General features: G+C 40.6%; 1 protein-coding gene across 3 annotated transcripts in view; it reads left to right on the top strand.

Annotated features, from left to right (window-relative positions):
• kcnt2a (potassium channel, subfamily T, member 2a) overlaps positions 1–19,149 on the top strand; it is a 743,558-nt gene extending 724,409 nt beyond the window's left edge. For all 3 annotated transcript variants that reach the window (XM_078218141.1, XM_078218140.1, XM_078218139.1), the window contains 2 exons: positions 15,950–16,034; positions 18,876–19,149. In XM_078218141.1, the coding sequence (XP_078074267.1) occupies positions 15,950–16,034; positions 18,876–18,993 (203 nt within the window). In that variant the 3' untranslated portion in view covers positions 18,994–19,149. The remainder of the gene's footprint in view (positions 1–15,949; positions 16,035–18,875) is intronic.
• Positions 19,150–19,987: the final 838 nt, after the last annotated feature.

The following is a 19,987-nucleotide window of genomic DNA, read 5'->3' as shown; positions in this document are numbered from 1 at the left end:
ATTTCTCATTTAAATGTTATTCTTCACTAACATAATCTGCAAGCAAAATAAAAACTGCAGATGCTGACTATCTGAAATAAAAACAGAAAATACTGGAAAATCTCAGCAGGTCTGGCAGCATCTGTGGAGAGAGAAACAGAGTTAATGGGTAGGATTTTATGGCCTCGCTCGTCCCGAAACTAAATTCTCGCCGAGGTCAACGGACCTTTCCATGGTCCGCCCCTCATCCGCTCCCATTCCTGTGGCTGGCAGACTGGTAAAATTCCGGTGAATATTTCAAATCTGTAAGACTCTTCTTCAGAGCTAAATAGAGGAAGAAATGCGATGGAATTAATACTATTAAGAGGGGGTGGAGCAGAATAGGTCAGCGATAGGTGGGAGCTAGGAGAGATTGCATAAAGATGTTTAGGGCAAAAGACAAAGGAAATATTAATGGCAGCATTAAGGACCATATAAAGTGCTGATTTTGGCATAAAAAGTAAGATAGCGGAATGTGTTAATAGGAGAACATAGGTCAGTGCTCAGTGAAAGCAAAACCTAAGAATGAGTGACAGATAGCCCTGTTGGGGAGGGTGGACTGTGTTAGTTCAAAAAATTTGAATTAAAAGAAAAGGGTCAAGAGGGAGGAAAAGGTCACAGTTAGATTCCACATGTGTAACGATGGCACCTAGATCTACCTCACCAACACTTCTCATGGTCCCTTTACTGCATTTTTGTTGTCAGAATGTTTGTCTTCCATTCAGACCTGGAAGAATCACAATATGAACTTAATATTGGGAATTCATTGTCTGAGGTCCACTCCACTCCCTGTCCTCTAATTCCATTCCCTTACTTGGCTCTTCTCTATCCCAGCTTCACTGTTCTCTATGTAACCTTCTCTAGAATTCTGCATACCACCAGCTAGGAATTCTTGTACATCCCTGACTCGTTTGTCCTCGCCGTTAGCAGCTGCGCCTTTAATGAAATAACTCCTAAGCTCCGGAATTCCCTCCTTAAACCTCTTTACCCCTCAACCTCACTCTCCTGCTTTCAACTTTACCTTCTGACCTGACTTTAGCCATCCTGATATCTATCCGTTAGATCCTGTGTCAATTTTTGTCTTGTTCTATGCTTCCGTCATACACTTTGGGATGTTTTTTCTAGGTTAAAGGTGCTATATAAATGTAAGCCATTGTTGCTGACAGTTCAGTGTAGCAAACACCTAAAGGGTAGGGAAAGCACCTGCTGAGGCATCCAAAAATATCCATACTTTGATGGAGTAAGCAGTGAATTTTTCAACCATCCACCTGAAACCTGAGAAAAACTGCACAGTGTGCTGCACAGCTCTGGAGTAGAGTGTTTTAATCCTTCTCAAGATCAATGTTGAAAATGCACAATTTCAAGGTAAGCTGAGTATTTACTGTAACCGAATTTATATTCTGTGTTTTTCATTTCATCAAACTGTCAGCAATGTTCACTCAACCAGTTTCTGATATAATGGCGTTCTGCTGTGGCAGACAGGATTTTGCTGTAAAAGAGTTGTGCTGTACTGCAGTGTCATCACATCCTAACTAGGTCCCCAAGCCCTGTAATACCTTCACAGGAATACATTTTGATCAGTTTAATCTAAGTACGCTACACTTTCGTACATCTTTTCCAAATGTTGCCAGAGCAGGCATGGAGATTATATCTGGCCTGACAAAAAATAGAAAGGGTAGGAGAAGCGAATAACGAAATTGCAGGCCTTCCAGTTGGATGTCTGTTGTGTGGAAGTTATTATTCTTTGTGGGGAACTAGATTAGATAGTCCCTGAAAACAGACATGGTGCCAGTAGTTCCTCGTGCCTGTACAAGGAAAGCCTTTGACGATCAATTCATTTTGATAAAGGCAGCAGGACTTTTAATACGTTCTCCAGCATTGGATATTGCCACACTTATCCTGAGCAGCCACCTGTGCAGGGAAATTGGTGCTGGTCAATTGCAAGGCGATACTTGTAACATGTTAAATGTGCAGCTTACTTTGGACACTGTATCAGTTTGAAAAGAATGTGCTGACAGTCCTGCTCTATTCCATGTCAATTCAAAGATCATAAAACGGAGACGATTAGTTGATCACAGAGTAACCATGGGGACAGAGCTGGAATCGCATCGTCCATTTACTTCCTTCTGCATTCCAATTCTGTGTCAGTGTCTCTAAAAGATTATGCATTGTTTGGATCTAGAATCAGCTTTGGTTCACCTTGAGACAGACAGACCAGAATCCACCTCTTAATCACGAAGACAAAATGAATGTTGTAAATCTTCTGCAGAGAAAGTTTTTTGAGTAGTGAAAATGTATTGTACATGGTGGTGGCTATTCTTGGTAATACTTAACATAATTACTGTCCAATACCAATAGAATAATTGCTTGAACAGCAACAAAGGGTTGGAGATTGTACTGTCGAGCCTTGATCTTGCATTGGCCAATGGCTCGAACAACCAAGGATAGCAACACAGTGGATGGTAATGCAATGTTTTCTCTGCTTGCAAATCCCAATTTCTCCACTTAATGATGATAAAGGGATTGCAAACAGCTTGAGGTCTTTACCTGAAGGGTTATTTGTAGACTTGGCAATTAACATGTCAAGTTACTACAGAGCAGTAATCAAATAAACAAATAGAATGCTGAACCATATTGTTGAGTCAGTAGAACATAAATAATTTGCTATCAGGAAAATATACAGTGATCTGGTTAGGCTATGCCATTAGTGAGCAATGTTGATGTGATAACCCCCATGAGGTCCATGGGAAATCACTGATTGATCTTCCTGTGGGGCTCAATGAATATGAGTTCCCCTGGTAACAGGCAGTCGCCTGCCCAGCTGAAACTCATTACCTGAGCCTTTTATGAGGCAGACCCAGGACTAGGCCTGCTGACCTGTAGTCCCAGGCAGGGACTATTGTATGTACACCACGGTAGTGGTTTTACTTTGCATTCTGTAATAAGCTATGTTCCTTTCCAGTCAGGCTTCCTGAGTCATTACATTGGCAACAAAGAACAAGAAAAGTTTCAGACAGCCTTGCCTTTCAAAGAACCTGGTAAGACAGTGACGGGCAAATATTGAAAATGCCACTGTTTGGAAACTGGAAATTTATGATGCAGGTGTGGAGGATAGGACTCGGTACACCAAAAGAATGAGATATTTCTTGAAGGCAAATGGGATAGAAGAGGACAACCGGCAAAATGTCATTCTCCTGACCGCTTGTGGGACCCTAACTTTCAGCATCATAAAAAGTTTAACCTATCCAGCAGCCCCAGATTCAAAATCTTTTGCCGAATTGATAGATTTGGTATCGGACCACACCAATTCTAAACTGTCTGATATACTGCAATGCTACAGGTTTAACACGGCAAATAGACTCCCTGAGGAACCAATCACTGAATTCTTGATGAGACTGTGGAAATTGGTGGAGCACTGAGTATGGGCTAGCACTTCCGGAAATTTTAAGGGATTGTTTAGTATGTGGAATTGGTCATATTGCGACCCAAAGGAGGCTACTGACTCATCCAACTCTGGACCTCAAGAAACTCATAGAATTTACCCTTTCCCACAAAAACATGAAAAAGGGGCCCAGAAGCTTCAGGGTCCATAGACGGTACTGTCCTTGCCTTGGGCAACCCCCATACCACAGAATCAAGTCCCCAGTGGATAATGCTTGCGTCTCCCATTTACTGCCAAGAAAGGGTGATTGGAGTTGGAGGTCGTGAGATTCCAGCACTAGATGGGAAGTTTCTCCACAAGACAGTGAGGAGTGAGCACATTGTGCTGCACTTGTAGTCATAGGGTCCGACCCAGACAAGACTACCGAAACAGGCAAAATGTGTACAGCCCACCCAAAGGGCAAAGCCACCTCAGGACAGGACTTTACAAACAAACTAGCCCAAGAATGAGGAATTGATGCAGCTAAATGTGCATCACCGCACATTTGGTGGCCCCAATCAAGATTAAACTCTAGGTAAATGGCCACCCCCTAGACATGGAGGTAGAGCCACTGTATCTATTATTGGGTATTGGGGAGCACCTTTAAGCGATCCCAATTGGGCATCTTGTCTTTAAACCTGTAGAACACTAAGGTTAGATTGGCCACTTACTAAGGCAAGATTGGCCACTTAGATTTGTTGATAAAGATTGCAAGCATCTAAAAGCCACTATCCTGGGCATCCTTACAATGACAACTAGCACTGAAGTAAAATGCTGGTTTGGATAAGTAAAACTACAATTTGATAAAGGAACACTGGGCCCCAAGTCTTATTATCACACTGGACACAATACATTGACCAAACAGTTTGACCAACATGACTGTTACCCAACCTGAGTATTTCAAGAATGAATTTTAAAAAAGATTCTTAGAAATTGAATGGGCAACCTAATTACAATCAGAAGGCCTTCTCACCTAAAATGGGATCATGATTAGGGGTGGTCTATTATTGCGTGAATGACCATCCTCCATGCCACCTTAAGTGTATAACACCAAAAATGAATCATAGATGTCTAAACATGATTTGAATTGTTTGATTCATTGAGGGAGAGTTTTTTGATAGGGGCCACCTCTACATCAGATCCGTTTTGAACCTAACAAGTCTCTCACTTTCAGGGATCAAGGTAATATTGCTTTGATGTTTGATGGATCTCCAAGGTCTCTTTTAAAGTTGAATATTTGCATGAAATTTGGATTCTCTCACAGAAATTAGACTTAGTTATCTTTATGGGACATTATGCAAGTATTGCGATTCATACTCTTTGTATAAAGACCAAATTGCATGCTGTCTCATAATACTTAATTTATGTGTTTATGTAAAAGTTGAATTGTCTCATCGAACCTTCTGTATCAAACACTCCACGAATCCAACTCCTATTCCCTTTGGTGGGGGAATATTTTCTGAGCTGTTTCACCCTGACCCTTACAATATTTGGGAAAATTGCAATCTAATTAAAAGGAATTTGGAATTTCAACTACCAGGAGGAGGTAACATTCTTGATTGACTTTCCTCCTTTGGGTGGGGGGGTCTAGTTGGACCCTATGGATCCAAATTACATGTCCTGGAGTCTAGTTCCCTCTGGCTGAAGTTGAGGGAAATTTGTTGTGAGGTGTACCTGACCCTGTTGACTTCAAGTATGAGGTTATGATTGTAAAAACACTACAGTTTCACCGGATGTTTGTACCTGTTCTAGACTCCCCTTGCATCATGACAGATGAACAAATAACATGAAATTATCTTTTACAAAGAATAGGAATATAATGCATGATTTTAATTGGTGTTGAAGTAAAAAAAAAGGGACTATGCTGGAAGTACATAACAGGCCAGTGAGCCACTGGAACGAGAAAAAGATATGCTGTTGCCCAATATTACTAAACTAAATTTTCCGACCAGTGGTTATAAAGTGCCTTGCAGTAAAGTAAGATACTGTTCTTGAAGATACTGCTCTAAGTTTTGTTACAAATATAATTGAAGAATACATTTTCATTTATATAGTGCTTTCACATGCTCAATGGGACCATAGTGCTTAACAGCTAAAGAATCATTTTAAATGTGCAGTCACTGTTGCATGTAGGCAAACGGAGCGGCAAAATAGTCCCATAACAGCAATGCGATGAGTCATCACTTGATCCATTTGGTCTTGTCCTCTTTTCAGTTCTCTGTCTCAATACTGACTTTAGTAACTTCAGGCATTTAAATATTGCCTACATTTTCTTCACAGTGCAAAATGTTTGTGGTTTGGGTCTGTTCTCAGTTGGTGTCTGGGAGGGGGTTGGGGGCCGTGGGGAGGCAGACTGATGTTTTCACTACAACACAATTTGAGTGATTGGACTTGTGGAATTGATCTATTCTTGGGATTGATGATACTGTTGTATTTTGCTTTCATTTTCAGTTTGAATTTCAGTTCTGCTCATATGCAGCTTACTTCTCTATTATTGTTTCTCCTTATTTTCACATTTATTTGTTCCTCCCAGCCTCTAAACACCCATACACAAATAAATAGTATGGGAAATGTTTGCCCTTTTTAATGTCTCTGCACTGATAATCTAATATATCTAATAGTTTTCTATGAAGCAATGTGTAGCTCATTTAACCCATTTCCCTCTTTCTGCAACTGGCATATCTTCTAATTATCTTCCACTTCCATCCCTTCTTTTATAGAACCATAGAATCCTACACCACAGGAGGCTATTCAACCCACCATTTATGTGCTGCCTCTTTGAAAAGGCTAGTGTCATTCCCCTGTACTTTTCCCAAAGCCTTGCTTTTTTTATATTTTCAAGTATATATCCATTTTCTTTTAAATGTATTATTAAATCTTCTTACCATCCTCTCAAACAATGCATTCCAACCATAAAAAATTTATTATATATTTCTCCTCATCTGCTCTCTGAGCCTTTTGCCAATTATCTTGAATCCGTATCCTATGGCTATGGCCCCACACACCAGAGGAAACCGTTTCTCCTTCTTTCAAAATCCTTCAATTTTGGATACCTCTATCAAATCTCCTTTTAACCTTTCCTACTTAAAGGAGAAGGACCCCTCACTTCTTGGCCCTTATTTTACTGGCATGGCCGCCCAAGGCTCATATGATCGCGCCCGAGGCCAACGGGGAATGCTGTTCTGCGAGCCCAGCCCGCCCCAATTTTGGGGCGGCTGTGCCAATAAAATCAGGGCCCTTGACTCTAAAGTTTAAAGTTTATTTATTAGTGTCACAAGTAAGGCTTACATTAACACTGCAATGAAGTTACTGTGAAAATCTATTCACCTAACTGAAGTCCTTTACTTTTCCTTTTGACAGTTTTCTAATTTTACCTGCTTCTATCTTTTCAGCCTTCAGTTCTGATGAAGTATTACGTGTGTGACATGTCAATTATCTACCTTTCTCTGTACGGATGCTGACCGGCCTGCCGATTTCTAGCATTTACAGATTTTCTTCTTTCAAATGCCCAGCAGTTGTTTGATTCATAGAATCCCTATAGTGCAGAAGGAGGCCATTTGGCCTATCGAGTCTGCTCCGACCACAATCCCACCCAGGCCCTATTCCCGTAACCCCACATATTTACCCTGCTGATCCCCTGACACTAAGGGGCAATTTAGCATGGCCAATCAACCTGACCCGCACATCTTTGGACTGTGGGAGGAAACCAGAGCACCTAGAGTAAATACAGGGAGAATGTGCAAACTCCACAGTGACCCGAGGCCGGAATTGAACATGGGTCCCTGGTGCTGTGAGGCAGCAGTGCTAACCACTGTGCCACCATGCTGCCCAATTCAGGGCCCATTATAGCTAATCAAATGGTGCACTTGTGATACTGGAGATATGTTGGTCTGCAGACTACAGGTCAGGTGCTTTGATCAACAGGCGCTGAAAATACTCATTGACTTGAAATTTCAACTCCATTTCCTTTCTCCTCGGATGCTGCCTGACCTCCTGAGTCTTTCCAGAATTTTCTGCTTTGATCTGTAGATCAGCTAGCAATCTCGATATTTAATCCATTAGGCTTCATCAACTTGTTTACACAAGACCTGAATAAGATGAAAAACTATTATTTGATCAAGTCGGTGTCATCGTCAAAGTGCTGCTTTCCATATTTGAGGCTAGTTTGATTGACAGCATGGTTGTGTTTAGATCCAAGTAAAGGCAGACAGAAGTAACTCAAATTGCGACACTGTCACTGCAAATGGGATCAATTTTGAGATTAAATAGACCACGAATAAAATTGATCGTATCTACATTATTGAATTCTACAGAGCAGTGTCATTTTCTTAAGTGACCACCAATTAATCAAGAGAGTGGGTGCAAACAAAGCTTCCTTTCACTTCTGTATGGTTTTGTCTGAACCTGATAATTCATGTTCTAAATTGTCATTATTTCAACCAACCACTGCAATATTTAAAAAGAAAACGTTGCGACTGAGCTTTCTTAAAAGGACAAAGTGGTCTTCAGCCATTATTAGTATTACTCACTGAAGATATTTCACACCAATGAAATCCCAGTGCTCCCTATGCTTAAAAAGTACACAATTTCCCATATATTTCACTTTAAGCAGGGTTATTGGGGAAACGTCCCAGGGGACAAAGTGTTTACAATTTTGTGTACTTTGAGAACATGAATTCAAGCAAGAGGTGAAAGGCTATAAGTTGTTCAGTACCGTTCTTTTAAAGAAACCCATAGCCAACTTTCTGCCCTAGAACCAGCACATCTTTAAAAATGTTCCTACAATTACAGAAACAAATCTTCCCTAAAATTCAAAGCATGCACACTGTCTGTTATTTATAAAAATAAAGAAATATTGATTGGTTTTTTTGCAATGCATGTTTGCTAATGCCTGAAATTCAACGAACTGAATGATTTCTGGAAAACATTGTTGTCATGGCATGTTCAGTAAGATACATTTGGGTCATTGAACACTAGACACAACTATTTTGGCCAATTAAGGATTTCAGCTGCAGGCATCACTTAAATCACTGATAACTTATACAAAGGGCACATTAAAGACCAAACAAATTTTCACCACAATAATACGCATCTGAACAGTAACTCATTGCAACATACTTAAAAATGATCTCCCATTAGGACTGACAAATACTCCTGACTCACCATCATTCTAAAAAGCCTAGTGTGCTTGCTTTGATAACTGACTTCACTGCTGTCAGTTAGTCTGACTGCCTACTTAACAGACAGACTACCATACCAAAACCTTCAGGATATTTCCCATTATATAATTTATGAGCTTTGTCTTCAAGAATAAGTGGTACTTGATTTTTGTTACAAAGTACTCCTATTTAAAAGAAAATATATAACATTTGGTTGCTTGTAAAAACCAAAACCCTCCAATTATTTTAAAGACATCTCGTGAATTCTACACACCACACATGAGAAGCAGTTGTTTCTTCTTGAGGTATGTTTTTCCACCTTCATAACCAACTTGTGCTCAGTAAGAACATTATAATGGTTTGTGGGTAATTTGGCACTCTAAACACAACATGCATTTTTTCTGTTGTTTCTACTGCAGCTTTGGAGCATAAGTCAGTTTACTTTTGTTTAAAAGATCACTTGTAGTTTAGTTCATGCATGGGATGGCTTTCTGTATGGAGGGTACAATTCCCTGAATGGTTACAGGAACATTTGGGCCAGTTCAATAAGGTTTGAACAAAATATAAGCTGAGACCCCATGGTATTGGGGTAGTATATTAGCATAGATAGAGGATTGGCCAACTGATCGAAGACAGAAGGCAGAATTCTCCGATGGTGTTCGCCCTGCCACTGCTGCCAGCGAGAACAGACAATTTGGCGCTCAGTAAGATCTCCATCCACTGCAGCAAGACCAGACAATCCCAGCCACATATAAGGTTAGAGATTTCCAGCCAGAGAGTTGTGATAAGAAGGGCATTTTCAGAATGGCAACCTGTAATCTGCAGTGGAGTGCCATAAGGATCAGTTCTAAGGCCACAATTATTTAAAATGCATATATATTAATGACTTGGACCAGGGAAGAGAATGTATATTGCCAAGTTTGTTGATGATACAAAAATAAAGTTTAATGTTTGTTTATTAATGTCACAAGTAGGCTTACATTAACACTGCAATTAAGTTACGAGTTGCCACACTCCGGCACCTGTTCGGGTACACTGAGGGAGAATTTAGCATGGTCAATGAACCTAACCAGCCCGTGTTTTGGACTGTGGGAGGAAACCGGAGCACCCTGAGGAAACCCACGCAGACATGGGGAGAATGTGCAGACTCCACACAGACAGTGACCCAAGCCAGGAATCAACCCTGGCATTGAGGCAGTAATGCTAACCACTGTGCCACCAAGGTGGGAAGGCAAACGGTGAGAATCACATAAAATCGACAGAGGGAAGCAGACAGGTTAAGTGATTGGGTAAAAACTTGGCAGACGGAATATATTGTAGCAAAATGAGAAGTTTTGCACTTTGGTAGGAAGAATAAAGGAGCTAAATATTACTTAAATGGAGAAAGACTGCAGAAACCTGCAGCACAGAGGGATTTGGGCTTTCCGTGCATAAATCACGAAAAGCTAGCATGCAAGTTCAGCAGGTAATTGGGAAGACACATGGAATGTTGGCCTTTATTTCAAAGGGAATGGGGTATAAAAATAGGGAAGTCTTACTAAAACCATACATATTTAGACCACACTTGGAAAACTGTGAACAGTTTTGATCCCTTATCTAAAAAAAAAATATACTGGCATTGGAGTCTGTTCAGAGAAAGTTCACTAGGTTGATTCAGGGTATGGGGGTTTGCTTATGTGGAGAGGTTAAGTAGATTGGGCCTGTACTCATTGGAGTTTAGAAGAATGAAAGGTGGCCTTATTGAGACATAGAGGATTCACAGGAGCCTTGACAGTGTCGAAACTGAGAGGTTGTTTCCCCTTGTAGGAGAATCTGGAACCAGAAGACATAATCTCAGATTAAGGGGTCATCCGTTTAAGACAGATGAGGAGGAATTTCTTCTCTCAGGGAATAGTGATTCTGGGGAATTATTTGTCGGAGAGGGCTGTAGAGGCTGGGTCATTAAGTATGTTCAAAGCTGAAATAGACAGATTTTTAATCACTAAGGAATCAAGGGCTATGGGGATAAGGCTCAAAAATGTTGAGGATTATCATATCAGATCAGTTATGATTTCATTGAATGGTGGAACAGAATCAATGGGCCGAATGGTCAACTTCTGCTCCCACATCATGGGGGCAATTCTCCCAACCCGCTGTGCTGCTAGAGCAGCACAACGGGCCAGGTGACATCAGCGGAGGCAGTTTTGTGGGCTTCTGACTGGGTGCCGGGGCCTCCGTGCGTCTCCACAACAAAGATTTCTGACGTAATCAGCTCCATGCCGGAAATCGGCACGGAGCTGATTGCCATATGCAAATGAGCATTTCCATATCATTCGCATCACCCCGTCCTTGCCCCTGCCAGAAGTGGTTCACTTCAGCGGGGTTTACAACTGCTCACCACTAATGGGGAACAGACGGCCCGACCCCACTGGAGTGAAGAGAGGCCATTGAAGCCCCCCCCCAGGAGGTCAGGGGTAAGGGGAGGGTGCCGCCTGGGCAGCGCCAGCCTCACAATTCCAGCCTGACCCCCGGCATTGTCCAAGAGGCAAACCGGCAATGCCCAAGGGGTACCTTGGCACTGCCCACGGGGCATCAGGTGGGGCCTTTAGGGGGCGATCAGTGGGGATGGGGTGTCCTGCTACTACTCTGCCAGTAGATCGCAGGCCAAGGTCGGGGAAATTGGGGGGGCGGGGGGACATTGGGGCTGGACCGAAGAGGTCTGGGAGGCCGGCGATCCAGGGGTGGGTGACTCAGAAGGGCAGCTATGGGTCACGGGGCTGGCCAGCGATCGGGAGGCTAGCAATGTGGGGCCACTGCGCACGTGCCAATCTCACGCTGACAGATCAGCGCATGTGCAGTGGCCCACTCAGCGCTATGCTGCCAGCCCCACGGATGGGAATAGGCTCCGTCTCCTGATTGTTGGAGGGAATCATGCTAGGGTACTCTGCAGTGCTCAGTGTGGCAGATTCAATCTGAAAATCCCGCTAATATAACCAGCAGGATTTACCCCCATTTTCATTGGGGACTTAGAATCTTTTGGGGAGAATGCCGGCCATGTGGTCTTAATATAAATCAGTTTGAGATAATGACTGTATAACCTGCACAGGAAACTGATTGTCACCTTGCGCCACATGTTTTATCAAAATTATAGTGGTGCTTTTTTTGTATTTTCAGAATTGAATTTTTTATTGCGTTTTAAGATTATTAGCTCATTAATTGCAAGAAGGCTCTCGTTGCAATTTATTTACAAACACTTCATGTTGTGGATCTTCAAGGTTGATCATCAAAAGAGGGAAAGCAGTTTACTGATTCCCAAAGGATGGTGTGATGACATTAATTGCAATAACCTCATTATCCGCTTGCTTGCCTAAACTGCGTAACAAATGATGATTACTGTTGAAGAAGAATATCTGAATAAAATGCAAATTATGGCTTGAGAGCGTGCAAATAATTTACCAAACAAATTCAAAGTGAGGATTTAATTAATTACATGAGACTAGCTTTTGTGAACGGAGTACCTTCTGGTAGATTGTCACAGATGCAGATACTGGATGGTCAAGACTTTCAGTTTATGTCATCCAATAGTCAAAAACAGGGACATCTCTCACTAATCAACTGGAGACTTAAAATAATGTACTTTACATTGCATAAGAGAATTACAGGGCATTTGCTCTATAATTAACAATGGTAGGTCTGACACTATGGTTACAGTGTGCATGCAGTCTGGATCAAGCCTTTTCATCAGAATGGGTTTGGGCTGTCTCCCAGTGATTCACACTAACTTGGCAGCAGTATGAAACAGTTTCAGATCTAAACCAAAGTGAAAATTGCAGAGCGTGCATACTCCCACTGTAGTATAAGGGTATCTCGGCATAGTGAGGGTTAATGTAGGACTGGGAAACTGTACTACCCATAATGTGATGTAAAGAGACACTTGACCTGAGACTAAAGTCTGTTGATGACGGACAGAGACCTGTGTGCAAAAAGGACATCAACATTGCCCTGCAAACGGACTACACATGCCAGCAACTCTACGATGGCCTGCAATGGCAAAAGAGCTTCCCCATGAGTCCTGCACTTTTTACGCCATGAGAGAGGAGTTAACAGTGCAAGATAGATGCATACTGCATGGCCAAAGGTTTGTAATCCCTCACTCTCTGCAGAAATATTACACCCAGCAACTCCACCAAGGGCACCCGGGGTCAAAGCGACAAAGTGTAAAGCAAAATAAACTTTATACTTACTGACTGTCAATGTATGTTGACATAGAGAGGGAGGTGTGTACCATACAATGAACTCAGGCCTCACCAAACCAAAGAACCATTGCACCTACTTGAGATACCAAACCTTCCGTAGTCAATCACGGCAGTAGATGTATTTGACTGAATGGAAACAACATCTGGTCCTTTATTATTTTGTTCTCAGGGTGCTATGAATTTGACTACTTACCTGTCATGAAAAGTACTACTGTAAGCTGGATCAATCAAATGGTTTGGTGGAACGTGCAATATGTTCAGCAAATTACCTCCACCGACAACTCAGACTTTTATGTGCATTGCTGGGGACCAGCTGTGATTCTCACCAGAGAGAACCTCTCCCAGTGAGGCCACAGAGGCGAGTGAGGCCAAACAATTGAGTCCCAGGCTCGCTAATTTCATTTAAATTAGATTTCAAATATAGTTAAATCATTTATTCAGCCTTGTGCCGGAAATAGAACAAGGCTGATTGTGCCGGATATCCAGTGCCGGTAAGATCACGAGAACCTATTTTCTCAACTCTCTTGTAATCTTCCCGGCCTGCCCCACCCATCAGCCAGTGCGGTGCGTGGTAAGATCATCCCCACAGATCTGCAGTCCGTGCCTCCCACACCAGCTGAGACGGAGGCCCTTCCTGCTACCAATGCAACAGCGCAGCAGGCTCAGTTGGTGCTGTCCACCACGTCGACATGATTGTCCCAGCTAAAAACAGGAAGATGTAGAATGTGCATTCATTCACATATTGCCAAATAACCTGTGCACCAGTACTGATATACAATGTGGGGGAGGGTGCCGGAAGTTACTCCCTACGTGGTTACAGGCCTGGCCTGTTAGAGCAATCAAAAACCTTTATAATAACTTCAACAGTTTATCACTAATGTCATCGTTCCTGCACAACAAACAATCATGTACACTAAGTATGTAATAACGGACCACCAGGAAAATAGAAAGTATGCACTTTCAAACACGTTCTTAGTTACTTTATCCCTGCAAAAATATACATGGAAACCATCAATGTACATAATGAATGTCAGCAATAAAACTTCAGCCTGATACATCTAGATATTTGTCATTGATGTAGATGGAAAAGAAAGTCTGGTGGGTATAAAATGGGCAGCCAATTCACTAATACCAATTTTGCATTATTGTCCTAACCTAATTTAATCTCTCATTTGTTCTAAAATCAGATTGTGGTCAAACATTTGAAGTCCATTGTGTTTTGGTGTAGTGCTGATTTTAATGCAAATTTTGTATTGGCTTTATCTTCTTAATAATAGTCCCTGAATAACCTGTAGCATTTATGGTATAACTGCAGTCCATAAGAAAGATACCGACTAAAATACAAAGAAAAACAATACAGCTTCCTGCTTGCAGTTATTTACCACCTTTGATGACCTTTTGAAGTTCCAAAGTGCTTTACCATTTACTGTAATGCACTTCAGCAGATTAAAACATGTTTATAAAATGTTCACCAGCCTCTTGACAGAAATAAAATTCTGTCCACGTTAAAATAAGCCATTTTTGTTTGAATTTACCTTGCTTTTATCTGATGTACTTTGAAGTAAAACAGCCTATATTACTTATTTTCATCTGAACACCAAGATTAATTCTTCTGAGGGAACATTCCAGTTTTACTGAAGTAAAGAAAGCTTACGCTACAGATATAGCAGAAGTGGTTTGTGTGAATAGCACTGTTAACATGACTCATGTATATTTTTTTGCTGAGGGCCTACAGCAGGGTAGCTTTCATTCAGGATATTCTTTGCTCAGAGGCAGATGATAGCTTGACCTTTGTTGAAGAGGATGCTGGGAATGTATTAAGTGGGATTTAGGGAATTGCTTGTGAATGTATTAAAAAACACAAGGCAGTAGGAAAGGTTGCAAAACAAGTTGTTGAATATATATTGAGATACCACAGAAAATACAGCAGATTTTAACGCACATACTGAATTGCGGTGATTATGACAATATGTTCCATTCTAAGTAACCTTTTAGTTTGTTTAATATAACATTTAATTCTAAACCTGTTTTGGAAGGTAAAATGCTAAACAGTAGCTAAAGCATGTAATGAATGCCTAATATCTGTATACACAACATGGAATCCGATTTCCTCAAGATTCATTCTTCCACCTACAGGCCTTGGTCGTCTAAAAACACATAGAAATTAAATGAGTTTTCTGTAAAATTCATGCACTGCTGGGTTCTGTGAAAGAGTGTAAACTTATGTTTCCTTCATTATAAATAAGTGATAATTTAACTTAATGAATTTATAATTCCTGAATCTGCAGTGTCTTGGTCTGACTCGAGCTAAAAGTGAGATAGGCCTAATGATCAGCGCTCATCAACAGCAAAGGACTATAAGGAGATAATGTAAGCTGTCGTTCATGACACTTCATGACTGGTGAGAAGGTGATCTGGGTTGGGGGATGAATATGACACTGTCCAGATTTTAGTTTTTTTAAAGACAAAATAGGTAGTTATCACAGTAAAATGAAAGCTGTCAATTTAATTATTGACTTTATTTACGAGGGACTGTAATTTTAAGAATAAGTTTGCTTCTTTGCGCTTAGATTGTCACTTTGACACAGTTAGAAAACATTCCTCTTCTTAAAAAAATCTTCTTTAGTTGTAATACATTCAGAAATATGAAATATTAAGCACCTTTTTCTATTTTGTACCAATGTGTAACAGCTACACAGTAAAGTTAATTTATTTTTGAAGTTTCCCAAGGTGTACAGTGGTCTATGTAAATACCTTGTGAATAATTTGTTACTGCCTTCTTTATTTGTTACTGTGGTATGAGCAATGTTGGTAAGGCTACATCTATTGTCCCTCCCCTTGAATCATTCGATTCCTTTCAACCTAAAGTCAATGGTTTTAGGTAAAGAATTCCTGGATAATGAGCCAGTGATGCTGAAGGAACAATAATATTTACCCGGTTCAGGATATTTGTGAGGGAAATTTGGAGCTATTGGTATTCCCATTACATTGCGGCTCTTCTGCTTTTGAGTGGTAGTGGTGGCAGACTGGAAGGAATATATTGTTGAGGTAAGGCCGCAGGGGAATCTGTTACCTTGACCAGCACATGTAATTGACAATGTCCTTTTTTTTTATAGATGAAATGAATGATCACCAGAACACTCTGTCATACATTCTCATCAATCCTTCACCAGATATAAGACTGGAACTGAATGATGTTGTGTAAGTATTTCATATTTTTTTAGGATATTAGATGGCATATCAACAGTTTCTAGCCACTGCTTCCTCACAGCGCCAGGGACTCGGGTTCAATTCCAGCCTTGGGTGACTATCTGTGTGGAGTTTGCACATTCTCCACATGTTTGCATGGGTTTACTCTGGGTGCTCCGGTTTCCTCCCACGGTGCAAAGATGTGTGGCTTAGGTTGACTGTCCATGCTAAAATTACCCCTGAGTATTAGGGAGATTAGGTGAGTAAATACGTGGGTTTACGGGGATAGGGCCTAGGTGGGATTGTTGTCAGTGCAGTCTTGATGGACCAAATGGCCTCCTTCTGTCCTGTAGGGATTCTATGTTAGGGAGCTAGAGGGCAAACTCTGACTCATTGCCTGATCCAGTTCATGCTCCAGGAAAATCATCCAATCATCTAAAGTTCATCTCTTCCTGGAATCATAGAATTGTAACAGCATAGAAGGGTGCCATTTAGCCCATAGTCTGTGCAAGCTCTCTGCAAGACCTATTTTAGCTAGTTTCTCCCGGGCCCTTAGCTTTTGATTCTTTTTTTCCCTTTTAGATGCTTACCCAATTCCCTTTTGATAGTCACATTTGTATTTGCCTCTATCACACTCTCAGGCAATGCATTCCAGATTTGAAACACTCGCTGCACGAAAATGTTTTTTTCCTCATGTCATGTTTGTTTGTTTGGCAATCACCTTAAATCTGTGTACCGTTGGCTCTTGACCCTAATGACAGAGGGAAAAATTTCTCCTTATCTGGACAGACCAGGTCATCATGGTTTTGAACATCTCCCTCCTCCTCCACCCAAACCCCCAGTTGGAATTGTGCCTTTTAGTTTGTTACCACTCCTTGGTCTTGCTACCAAAATACATCATTTCATATTTCTGTGTTAAATTTCATCTGCCACCTGCCTGCCATTCCACCAGTCTGTCTGTATCCTCTTGAGTCTATCCCTATCCTCCTTACACCTCACAACATTCCAAGCTTTGTGTCATCTCCAGTTTTGCTTTGTACCCTGTACACCCAATTCAAAGTCATTAATATATAGCAAGAAAAGCAGTGATCCTTGTGTCAGACCTAGGGAACCCAACTGTGTGTTCCTCCAGCCCGAAAAATAATTAATGACTACACTCTGTACTCTGATTCCTATTACTCATCCAATTCTGTGCCCATACACTCATTCCCTCTTTTATTCCATGGGCTTCCTTTTGTTGCCAAACCTATCTGGCACTTTATCAGATGCCTTTTGGAAGTCCATGTACACCGCATCAACTCATTAACCTAGTCAATTCTCTGTTATCTCATCAAAACATTCAATCAAGTTAAACACAATTTGCCTTTAAGAAGTCTATGCTGGTTTTCTTTAATTAATCCACACTTGTCCAAGTTACTTCAATTTTGTCCCGGATTATAGTTTGTAACAGTTTTCACACCATTGAAGTTAAACTCAACTGTGTAGTTGTGGAGTTTATCATTGCATCCTTTCTTGAACAAGGATGTAACATCTAGTCTCCTTCCAACAGTCCCTGTATCAACAAATCCAGATAGGTTGGAAGATTATGGCTAGTACCTCTACAATTTCCACCCTTACTTGCCTCTGCATCCTTGGATGCACCTCATTCAGTCTTGGTAACCTAACAACTTTTAAGTACAGCCAGCCTTTCTAGTACCTCTTCTTTATCGTTTTTTTTAGCCCATCCAGTATCTCAACAACCTTCTCAATCACCATGACTTTAGTAGCATCTTCTTTCTTTGTAAAGACAGATACAAAGTGGTTATTTAGTATCTCAATCATGCCTACTCTTACCATATTCAAATCCCTTTTTTGGACTCTAATCAGCCCCAGCACTCCTCAAACTCATTTTTTATTATTTGTACAGGAGAGTTTTGGATGATCTTACATGCTTTATACCAGTCTCTTTTCACAATCTCATTGGTCACCTCTTTTCTGATTCATCTTACTTTCTATCCCTATCATCATCCGGGGAGCTCTGCCTCTGGTTTCACTCCCTTTCTCCCTTGTGGGAATGTACCTCAACTATATTTGAACCATCTTTCCTTTAAAGGCACCCATTGTTCCATTATAGTTTTCCCTGCCAATCTTTGATTCCAATTTACCCATGATTGAAATGTTCCCAACCCATTGAAATTGGCCACTTATAGTATGGAAGTCTGGTGAAATAGCCAAGGAAATTCACCTTTACTGGAATATGAGTTCAGTTTAAAATGTTGATATTCATAGAACACTTTACAATACAATAATTAAGGCAATGAATTACAGAAATTTTTGAAAATGGCCTTTTGAAAAGCTAGAATTTTAGAATTGAATTATTCAAACCTTGAGAAATGATTGCAAACTGCCTTGAACAAATTTATTAATATTTTTATGGGTCTTTTCAGAATGGGTCTATTCAGAAAGAGCTTATTCTAAGAGCTAAACATGATATAACTTCATTATATTAATACATTTATTAGAAAGAAACGAATTAAAGAGTGAGCCATGTCCTCTCGTTACCATACTTTACCTTGTTCCATAAAACCAAGTATCATGAAATTTTGATTGATTTTAGTCTAGATCAAATAACGATCTCAATTATATTGTTTGATATAATTAAGCATCATGAACAAGGAGGTTTGCATTATTAATAAATGATGGAATTAGTTTGTGCATGAATAGTAAATGTTAAAATAATCTTCAATTTCTACATGATACAAGGCATTGGCAGTTTGAATTTCATAGTTTTCTTCCTGTTCAAGTTTCTCAATCTATCCTTTTTATTCCTGGTCCTTTTTCAATTAATGTTCTCATTTTCTTCTGTGTCTGCAGCTACCTGATCCGCCCTGATCCTTTGGCTTATGTCCCAAACAGTAAGCCCAGTCTCAAGATCAGTGTCTGTCACAATAGTGGAGGTGGACAGGACACGAAGGATGACACTCAGCTTTAATTAATCGTTCGATGCTCTGTAGAAAGTTTCCACAAGTAGTATCACGGTTTTCAACATTGCATTAAGAAACATGCTTGTTTTCCTAAGGTTGTGATAGGAAATTGTTGAAAACACTGTAGCTGTGACTAAATCAAGCAAACAATGTATGGCATTATGCAGAGCTGATCAATCTGACTCACCAATGAAGTCACAGAATGGTTCAAGTAAGCCTGGAGCTTTCCGTCAGTACCTAGCCTGTTATTGTATCATAATGGTCCTGTTTCTTAAAATGCCATTATTCAGTTGGAAAGTGCATATAACAGAGAAGAAATGAATTCCACTTGCATCTATCCATCTGTTGCAGTTTTATTATAGTCTAACAGCTAATTAGCCCTCAATTAATGCACACTTGGAATATAATTCCGTTAATGGGGGAGAAAGGTGGTTTACTGGAAGTCAATTAAGTATTAACATGCATTAGTACTCAAAGGTTAATTTATAAATAAGTAAATTAAAATATAATTGAAAGATACAGATTCCTGTATTTTGGCCTTTCTTGTTTACTTGTACCAAAACAGTTCTTATTCTGTTCATTAAATTGCAAAAGGATATCTTTTTGGATCAATGAACATCTGGTCAAAACTCCATAGTGGTTTTCTGGGGGACAGATTTTGTGCAGAGTGGAACTTTTATGCCCCTTCTCTAACTTTTCTTTTCCTTTTTGTCCATTCCCTGAATCTGTGCCCTTTTTTCAGGTCAAGGCCTATTGACAGCACCACTGGGAGGGGTATGGTAGAGGGTTGCATAAATCTACTGGACCTTGCCAAATTATATTGGGGCCCATCCTTCACTAACATTTTGAAGCTCCAATACCAATTTCTATAATGCAGCCCAACAACTTGTACTTGACCAAAATGAACCTTTTATTGTCTGCCCCTACCACTCGCCCCTTCCATCCCCATTGCAGTAGGCACCCAGTGGAATATATTTTTTGCACTATCATCCACCCTAAATG

The sequence above is a fragment of the Mustelus asterias genome, chromosome 8 (genome assembly GCF_964213995.1).
Source record: "Mustelus asterias chromosome 8, sMusAst1.hap1.1, whole genome shotgun sequence".
Classification (NCBI taxonomy): domain Eukaryota; kingdom Metazoa; phylum Chordata; class Chondrichthyes; order Carcharhiniformes; family Triakidae; genus Mustelus; species Mustelus asterias.
This window is presented reverse-complemented; position numbering and strand designations above follow the sequence as displayed.